The sequence below is a fragment of the Micropterus dolomieu genome, linkage group LG15 (genome assembly GCF_021292245.1).
Source record: "Micropterus dolomieu isolate WLL.071019.BEF.003 ecotype Adirondacks linkage group LG15, ASM2129224v1, whole genome shotgun sequence".
NCBI lineage: Eukaryota > Metazoa > Chordata > Actinopteri > Centrarchiformes > Centrarchidae > Micropterus > Micropterus dolomieu.
Genome location: NC_060164.1, coordinates 3,002,935 through 3,013,472, shown reverse-complemented (window position 1 = coordinate 3,013,472; position 10,538 = coordinate 3,002,935). Strand labels below are relative to the sequence as shown.

Here is a 10,538-nt window from a genome sequence, read left to right as displayed (position 1 = left end):
TGTCTTTATGCAGCTAACAACCTCAAACAGGTGCATCTAATTTAGGATAATAAATGGAGTGGAGGTGGACATTTTGAAGGCAGACTAACAGGTCTTTGAGAGTCAGAATTCTAGCTGATAGACAGGTGTTCAAATACTTATTTGCAGCTGTATCATACAAATAAATAGTTAAAAAATCATACATTGTGATTTCTGGATTTTTTTTTTTTAGATTATGTCTCTCACAGTGGACATGCACCTACGATGACAATTTCAGACCCCTCCATGATTTCTAAGTGGGAGAACTTGCAAAATAGCAGGGTGTTCAAATACTTATTTTCCTCACTGTATATTTGCAGCACATTTTTCAAATGCGAACGCCTTGTGTCCAAAACTGTTCAAAACACATTCAAAACAGAATTGTTTTTATTTTTCACAAGTATACAAGTATACACATCAATATAGGAAACATAAAGGATATTGAAATAAATTTCTGTTCTGCTGAAAACAGTATCAGCCGATACCGATTACAGATCACTGGGTCTATATGAAGCCTTTTATTTATCATGTAGCATTATACAGTATACTGTATATTAATTTAATTAATTTTATTTTTTATTTTATTACCAGGAAACATGGGCAACAAATTACACTCCTTCTGTCTTAGAGACTTAAACCATAGCAGCCTGGTTACTGCGAACATCTTGTAGCTTAACAAATATAGCTTTCCTCTGGAATAAACTACAATAACAGAACAAACACTATCTTTATAAATTTACTTCAACTATAGACGGGTTTCTGTGCAACATCATTACAGAGATGCGCGTGTAACTGGGGGCAGGAAGCAGCACTCTGTCTTAGCGGCATATCTAGCTGCAGTGTTGGGCAAATTACTCAGAAATTGTAATGACTTACTTTTTACTTATTACTCATTTAAAAAGTAACAATATTACTTTACTTATTATTGGGTATTAAAAGTAAGTAGTCACGTTACTCGTTCCGTTACAATTACTTTCAACCACCGCACCCCAGCCTTAAAAGTGACGGGAAACCTGTTCAGCAGTGTATTTTAGAAATGAATCCACTTTACTGGAACAATAATTAACATGAGGAGTCAACAAGCAGCTGAACTGGAAACACTGCAGCCTCTCAGACCAGAGGATGCTGGATCATATAGGCAATGGATATAGGCTTTTTAAAAATGATAAAAAAACAAAGCAGGTCCCTCCCGACTCTTTAAACTAATGGCATATTCATAACAGCAACGATGAGTAGGACTTTTACGAAGCATATAATGATCTTTAACTCTGTCAGAGATTTTTTTTTAAATCAAGCAAGTATGTTGTATCTCTGAGTGTGACTTACTGCTGTGAAAAGAACGCCTCTCTCCATCGTTCTCCACTCTTCCTTTAGCTTTTTGGCTAGCAGCTGACTTGAACAACATTACGTCCGGTTTCACTGTCCTGCAGCGAAATGAAACTCAAACAAACAGATCCAACTCTGAATGACAGAATTTACAAACAATGCATAATCTACATTGATTACAGTGGTTGACTACAGTCTTCTGACTGGCTACCAAAGCGCTTTTGCCCCCTGGCTGCACGCGCATCCAGTAGTGTTTGTATACAAGATACCCATCTATAACATCAAGTCAGTTAAACTTCAGGGATATCAATCTGTACAGTTAGGAAGCATAACGATTGTGAATCATTGTCACCTGTTTTGGTGCAAATGAAAGTGACAGGCACACTGGAGAGGCAACAGCAAGACATCCCCCAAAAAGGGAATGGTTTTGTAGGTGGTGCTCACAGACAGTTGCTCTCTCCTTATCCTTCTGATTGTTCTCTAGTTTTGTATTTTGCTAGTATCCTTGTCACTACTGGCATGGTACCTGCAGCCCATTCAGGTTGTACAGGTAGTCCAGCTCCTACAGAATGGCACATCCATATTTGCCGTCATGAGAAAGAGTCTGTGTCTCCCAGCACAGTCTCAAATGCACGAAGGAGACACCAGGAGACCATGAGGAGAGCTGGACAGGCCCGTTGAAGGGCATCAACCCAGTAGCAGGACCGGCATCTGCTCCTTTGTGAGAGGAGGAACAGGAGGAGCACTGCCAGAGCCCTACAAAATGACCTCCAGCGGGCTACTGGTGTGCATGTTTCTGACCAATCAGAAACCAACTCCATGAGGGTGGCATGAGGGCCCGACGTCCTCTAGTGGGATCTGTGCTCACAGCCCAGCACTGTGTAACATCATTGGTATCCTCCAGAGAACACCAGCATTAGCAGGTCCACCATTGGCGCCTTATTCTCTTCACAGATGAGAGCAGGTTCTCAGTGAACACATCCGACAGACGTGAAAGAGTCTGGAGACGCCGTGGTGAATGTTCTGCTGCCTGCAACATCATCCAGCATGACTGGTTTGGTAGTGGGTCAGTGATGGTCTGGGGATGCATATCCTTGGAGAGTTGTATAGACCTGCTAGACAACAGTATGCTGACTGCCGTTAGGTACCAGTATGATAATCCACTGTCAGACCTTGTGCTGGTGCAGTGGGCCCTGGGTTCCTCCTGCTGCAGGACAATGACCGGCCTCATGTGGCCAGAAGGTTTAGGCAGTTCTTGGATGATGAAGGCATTGATGCCTATGACTGAGCCACATAGATCTGAATCCAATTGAGAACCTCTAGGACATTATGTTTCAGTGCATCCAACGCGACAGAGTATCGTCACAGACCGTCCCGGAGCTCACTAAGGGTATTCGCACTAGGCCATCCATACCGTGCCCAGGCACGTGTAACCCCCAAAGTCCGGTTCGTTAGACAAGTGTGATCGCTCCTTAAACTGGACTCCAGCACGGTACGCATCTAGTGTGATCGCTAACCGTGCCCTAGCAACCCCGACACAAACTCCACTGTGCCATGCAGGAAAGAGAGCGCTTTTTTTCACAGAATGACAGTCAATATTGACTTTCAGCCATGTACAGCGTGCTTACCTCAAAAACCCAGCTGTGATCTAAAGTTAACATAGCTCTCCTTATCAGCTAGGCTCCTTACATGCTTGCTAATAAGTTTTTTTAAGGTGGGTCTCCGACATTGACAGTTGAGTTGGACAGATTTGTGCGGCTGTGTTCAGAGAGAGAGGGAGAGAGACAGAAAAGGTGCTGCACGAATATATGCACAGCACTCTGCTATCAAGTAGAATTTTAAATAGGCCTAGTAAAGAAAATCACACATCAATATGTGGCGGTCAGCGTTGATACTGTGCCGGGCCGTCACAAACAAATAAATGTATGGAAAACACTGACTGAGTGATGACGTTAACATGCTCCGGCACGGTACAAGGCAACCGGGCCTAGTGTGAGTACGCCCTAAGACCCTGATCCAGGTATGGGAGGAGATGCCCGGGACACCATTCACCTTATCAGGAGCATGCCCAGACATTGTCAGGAGTGCATAGAAGGGCGTGAGGGCCAAACACACTACTGAGTCACATTATGAGTTGCTGTTATGAAAGTCACACAGGTTGAATTATCCTGAGATTTCAGTTTGTTTACTTTGATTTTCGGTGTGATTTACTAACCAAAAAAAAGGTGATTTACGTCATTGTTTATGTAATCAGGTTACTGTTAGCTTGCTGTAGTAATCCAATTTGATACATGTATGTTAACCTTGGATTAATTGTGGTAGGTTATTAGAGAAACACTTTTTTTCAGCTGGTGAAACTAGATTTTAATCCTACTTAATTCTCCACCTTATTTTAGTGTTTCCTCACAAACGACTTAATCTGAATCTGAATGGTTCATTCTTTGGTTATTTCGTTTCAAAACCAAATCGGAAAAAACAAGGCAGCTGCGTTTTGTTCTATCTATGACCGGTGTTGTATCCCTACTGGTTTTCAAACTAACTGGCTGCTGTACACGTGCGCCTGTTGACTTTTTTCATCAGCACTTTTATGAAGTCGGCCAAAAACTTGCATTTTGGATTTTTTCACCCGCGGTTTCACCAGCAGTTGAGCCACATATGGAGAAGGCATGTTGTTAATGCCATCGCCTACTGAATTACATTGCACTGATCTGTTCACTGTTGCTTTTCCTGGTTCGTGCTTTAAAATATCCACCATGTCCACGTCTTCTAAGATAACGTCTCTCTCGGTGTTTCTGTGCAAAGTGCTAAAATGGGTAGCTAAATATAGCCTACTGTGGCATGCCTATGACATGTTTTAGCATGTGTGTATGTTTGTGTGTGTTTGACAGTAGTCTGTTACTGACTGTACTGCTATGCACATGATGTGAAACACCCTGCAGAGCAGCATGTGTGTAAATGCGACCGGAACAGGATTAGATATCTTACACTGATCAGGCCCGGTCACTGGTCATGGACAACTAAGATGAAAATTGGCCAGTTGATCGTTGCATCTCTAAGTTTTTGCTGTCCATACTAAAGTCAGTCTGGATACACTTTCACTCGCAGTCTGAACAAGGCCTTTGTTAGATGGCCTCCATAATCCCAGTATACACTTCTCCCAAGGAACAGAGATAACACTAATAATAGCTGCCCCCCATTTGTCCGGAAATAGTGTGGTAGCTCAATTAGCCTAGAAGATAAGTTCATATGCCTTTTCTGACAGAATTTAATTACTGATTTGAACCTCACAGAAGTGTTTACAAGTTAACTGTGAAAGTTACAAAAAGCATGAACTGAAATGTGTTGACTTTTCACACATAGCTTATAATAGATTCATAACAGCATGTGCAATTGATGAAAGTGTCAAAACAGGTTCACCTGGGAAATGATTATTCAGCTGACATTTTAAAGGTTCTAACAGTTCCAAAGCTCTCTACTTAATTAATAAAAAAGCAGAAATACAGATTTATGGTACTTACTGTACATTGATAACTGACTTATTCTCCTCCCAGGCGTTGGGAAGGGGGGGACCCTGGTGTGTCCAATCAGAAGACCCCAACCACAATCCTGCTGACTCCAGACAGGAAGTTCCACAGTTTTGGCTACGCGGCGCGTGACTTCTACCATGACCTGGACCCCAGCGAGTCCAAACACTGGCTCTACCTGGAAAAATTTAAAATGAAGCTTCACACCACTGCAGTAAGGATAGAAACATACTGTAGAAATGCACATCACTCTGGATGTTATGTACTGTGTTTCAGTTTTATGAGCCTGAGCTGATACTGCAGCATACTGTTGACCTTTCCTAATTTTGGCTATATGGGAGACATTTCTGCCAGTGGCAGCATGTCAGATCCGCACAGAAGATGCTGAAAATGTAATTGCAAATCTAGACATCATATCCCCTTTTCATATGATGAATGAGTCTATGTACTCTTGTTCTGAACTGTTTTGATTGTATTGTCCTTCATTCAACTATAAATTCAATAACTTCTCTGCAATTTTGCAATCAGAATCTGTCCATTGACACAGACCTCCAAGCGGCCAATGGGAAGCGAGTGAAAGCTCTTGATATCTTTGCATATGCATTGGCCTTCTTTAAGGAGCAAGCACTAAAGGTAACATGCATGTAACACACACTCGTGTATCTTCTGTTGTATTACACATACAATGCATTTTCTATTTTGCTAGTCTTATAACTACACTGTAGAATTTGGGCTCAATCCCAGCATGAACCCTGAAGCCAGTGGTCAGTTTGCTCCAATTACTTATTATATGGTAGTAGTAGTATTCAAAAATACCTAATCTGACTGTATTTTGTGATATAATGAATAGCTCTGGGAACATGTAATTCAATAAGCAATAAATCTGACCCAGTAATTCTTGTTTATGAATTTTAAAATATTTTACCCCAATAGTCTGAGCCCAAAGGGTCCCACTAATCCTGCCCGTAAGTTTTCTAACCTGTTGGTTGTGTTTGGCTTTTCCTCCTGCAGGAGCTGAGTGATCAGACTGGTGGCGAGTTTGATAATAATGATGTGAGATGGGTAATCACTGTTCCTGCCATCTGGAAAATGCCTGCAAAGCAGTTCATGAGGGAAGCGGCCTATAAGGTAAGCTGAAAAGTTTCATTCACGTGTACACTGACAGATCCCAGCATGCATTTCTAGTCTGAACACAACTGGTTTGCAAATGAATGATTCCAAATCTTAAAGGAAATTGTAACCGTATACTGAGAATGGCTGAAGACAGGATCTACTACGATGTTTAAAATTATGCCTATGTTAGGAGATTCACTGTAGAGAGAGAGATGTGCATGCTCAGGGCTGCTGCAATGTCACACAGTAATCAAGACTTGCAGTCGTGACTGCCATACACAAACACAATGACCTACTGGCTGTGGTAGAGGACATAGGGAGTGAGTCAGTCATCCATTTAGAGACAAAAAAGACACACAGAAGAGAAGGAAGGAAGGAGAAGTACCAAGAGTGATAGAAAAACACAGTAATAAATCCTCTACTAATACTGCAGTTAACCTCAGGAGTTACCAACAAGGTAACACGTCTTACACATTTTAAACAATGTGAAAGGGTTCAGTCTGTGATATTACAAATGGAATCCATCTTGCAGGGCCATTTGTTATGCTTAGCAAATTAAATAAAGATGGATGACTCATCGCCACTATTGATGCATAAGGAGAACAGAATGAAGCATCAGAGTCAGGGCCCTGTTCATTCCTATGAAAGCTGCTCAGTGGCTCATGTAGCCAAAAAAGGTTGACTTCTGTTGATGAAAATAACCCGGATCTGCATAGCTTCGGCATCATGGGGCCTATAGAGCAAGCACACGAGACTTGTGGAGCTGCTAACTTCTGGTTTAGCCCTCGGCTATCTTGAATGGGGATAAAATAATTTAATCGTGCAGCCTTCCAAATGTTATCAGAGCAAATTCATCTAATTCTGGTAGTGAAATGAGTCATTTCGCAGAGGTTGGGACAAAAAAAGTGTGCCAGTGTGCATCATGTGACGGACCTGGAAGATGTACTCCAAAGGTTTGGCCATTGTGTCAAATTGCCTTCAAAGCATGGTACACTCCCTGGTGGCTTGAGTCTGTGGCACATGGCATCCATACAGCCAACATACAGCCAATCATAATGTGTTGATGTGTTATGGCATCTGTAAATCAGATCTGATAGGCAGAGCACATCTGGGACCTACTCCGGCCAATATAATAGTGAGAAATGTTCAGCTGTCAATCATGACATGAAGAGTGTGCAGACTGACAGCTGTACAGATTAAAATTAGATCTGTTGAGTTTTACAGAAAGCAAGATTAACTTAACAATGACAACAACAGGGCATGGCAGAAAGAAACATGGTGATGTTTGGGCCATTTTTTTCATTACAAGGAGACTGAGAAAAATCAGATGGGAAGCAAAGAGCCTTTGTGAAGCTCAGTGTGGCAGCTCCTGGTGGCTCTGGCCATCGCTATCTTGACAATGCCTGACTCTGGGTAATCCAAAAATGAGCAGGGGGGAGGATAGCCACCTGAGAGGGTACCCACCTGTCACCCAAAGCGGCCTGCCCTTAATTACGCAGAACTTTTAAGCCTTAATATAATTTAAATGGGTGATAAAGGGTATAAATTTGTCCCCTGCACAGTTGTCATGATCGGGGGATTTAGCTATAGAGACCAAAACCGTTTTTATACCAGGCTGTAAAACAACAAAGTTGGGCTTTTTAACATGGGGTTCTCTGGAGATTCACTTTTGGAGCCAGCCTCAAGTGGCCACTCAATGAACTGAAGTTTTTGGTACTTCCACATTAGCTTAATTTTTCAGCCATCCCAGCAAGCAATTTCACAGATAAAAGATGTCTAATAGATCTAAAGTCTAAACATAGCCCAGATGTGTAGGTTAAAACAGGGCTGAATTTGGGCTGTCAGTGAAAAGTTAATAGACGTACAGAATAGTGGCTAAAGGATTTTTTTTTTACTCAAACATAACAGGTTCTCATAAATAATAATCAGTCCAAACAAATTAAATATAAAGATTTTATTAAGAAAAAGGATAACAACGTAGATTTAAGATAATACAACATGATGAAAATATAAAGGAATTATTGATATATTATAAATACAAAACAGTTTATATGAAAATACTACCAATTTTAACAACATGCCATAATAAAAACATAAATAATGACATAAATGGGTTGGCTACATCCAAATCTAGATCTTCATCTAAGCTGCTACTTGATGCAGTAAGAGCATCAGATGGGTCTCTCGGGTGGCGCCAGTCTCTCGGTTAACTGTTAAATATGTAAGAATATGAATATAAGTAAACATTATAAGTGTTCACTGTTTTGTTAAGACATGACTACTATCAGCAAATCTTTTTAAATGAAAACATACAGTATATTTCTAATTATCATTCTAATGAAGGTAAAAAAAAAAACTTAATTTATAACGCTTTTTTCTTTTTAATTTAAAAACCCTTATTTATTACTGACCCATTTATCTTTATGGAAAATATAAAGATTCTTGAAAAGGACACATGTTTTTGCCATCATGTTACATTAGAACAACCAAATAGACAATTGGGAAAGCAGCTTTTATTCTTTGGAGAGAGCTATGTGCTGTGAATGTAAGTGTTCTGTTCTGAATATTTATTGTTGTGCTTTGCTGACTGTATGCTGTATAATTTGCAATAAATATTTAGTGTCAAAAGTCAAAAACTCAAATTGATATCATGATCTAGTGAGTAAAATATATGTGTGGCTTTCATAACAAATTATAATAGGTAAGGTTTCATGTTCACCCCCTCTGAATTCAGATGATATAATGTAAGAGTTTTTAAGGGCACGAGGAAACCTGTGGGTATCATGGAGTAACGATTAAGTTACACTTGCAAGCAGCATGTTAAGCTAACCACAACGTGACTTATTCTACACCGTTACCCGCTGAAATGTCAAGGTTCCTACATGTTAACAAATAATGTAGATAAATAATGAAGACATGTCAAATAAAGACACAGATACTTACAAGACCAAAGTAAATGTCTTTTCGCTTCCAGTGTTTGCAGTAAACTCTCGCTCGTTGCTCGCTGAAAGGCCGAAGTCGTAACGTATCCCTCGTTTAAAAATGGCAGATATGTTTTTCACGAGATCTGGCAACTCTGATGTCTACAAACTTTCAAGTCTCGCGTTGCCAGTAGTCATGTCTCAGTAGGGCTACAGCTGCCATCTAGCGGTTGAAATTAGTAATTGCATTTTGTTTAAAATTAAAATGAAAGTTCATGCAGGGAACGTTACCGCGAATATAAAGATAATTTAAATGTTTCAAATGTTTACTTGAATTTGATGATATGATGTCACGCACCTCAACAGCTGCATGGGTGAAAACTACATGTAACCAATTTGGTCTGAAACAGGGCTACAGCCAAGCCGTTGATATTAGACCACTGATTGCCTCTATTTCACCGCGTGGGCTAAAACTACACGTAGCCTGTCAAAATAAGAGCTAAATCGTGGCTACATAGACCATGTCAATTAAATGATACTTAATATCTTGTAGATATTATTGACATTGCAAAAATAATGGGGTATCAACCATCTCACGTACTGCCAGGGCAAAAAACACTATTAATCATTTTTGACCATTTTGACTTCACTATTTGTAGCCCACTGAAAGTGGTCTGACCAGGAGCTTTATCGTGGCTACGCACAGGCTGCGCGTAAAACATCAACAACAGAAATTAAACAAAAAGCTTGTAATCCCTGTAGACCTTGCGTACATGATGGAATATCATACACCTTGCAAGTTATTATGGCAAAAACATCATGTAACCATATGTAAAGTTATTGTGGCTGGAAGTGGGTTACTCAGGGATATAGTAAACCTAGACGGTGAAATGACGACTATTGCTTGCTGGGATGGAGGTTGCCACTTTGGCTCACCGTACGGAAATTGAGGTATGTTAACTAAACGTTAGGTTGTTTTTTTAAGCTATTTTAAGCCAACTAGTAAGGCAGTGTTGTTACATTATGTAGGCTTAGTAGTGTGTTGTGGATCACACAACCTTTGTATGAATTAAAAATGCCTTTATCTGCTTGGTCAGGTTACATTTATGCTTGCACTTGTCAGTGGAGGGTCCTCACAAGCAGATCATTTTAAAACCTGCATGCAAGTCTCTTCAGACCATCTGTGTATGTGGTCACCTGGGTGTGGCTGTCTGCAGTGAAGAAAAAGGCAAGAGGTTTGAGGCAGAGACAGAAGAGACAGTGGACAGTGTGATGGTGGGGGAACCGGGGCTTAGCGTGTGTGATTGTTAGTGATGTGAAGTTTCTAGGGGGAGCTTTTAATGACTATATGACAATATATGAATTTGAAAACCTTCCTTGTAAATAAGAAGTTGTTCTTAAGTGTCCTGCCTGGTTAAATAAAGGTTTGATTAAAAAAAAACTACTGTAAATTATCATTAGTGATCAAATTATCATTACATTACTGATCAGAGGTCTTAAATCTTTAATCCAAGGGATCCTAAATTTTTAGCAAACAATAACTGGCCGTGTCCGGTCGGTCAAAGTTACTGCCTCTTATGAAAGAATGTCCTGTGCGGGGGTATCTAGGTGGACCCTTAGGCAAGGTCCTTAATAC

General features: G+C 40.4%; 1 protein-coding gene across 5 annotated transcripts in view; it reads left to right on the top strand.

Moving 5' to 3' along the window:
• Positions 1-10,538, top strand: part of hspa12a (heat shock protein 12A) — an 81,669-nt gene that overhangs the window by 35,443 nt on the left and 35,688 nt on the right. For all 5 annotated transcript variants that reach the window (XM_046070432.1, XM_046070431.1, XM_046070430.1 and 2 more), the window contains exons 4-6: positions 4,896-5,082; positions 5,397-5,501; positions 5,880-5,996. In XM_046070432.1, coding sequence (XP_045926388.1) covers positions 4,896-5,082; positions 5,397-5,501; positions 5,880-5,996 — 409 coding nt within the window. The remainder of the gene's footprint in view (positions 1-4,895; positions 5,083-5,396; positions 5,502-5,879; positions 5,997-10,538) is intronic.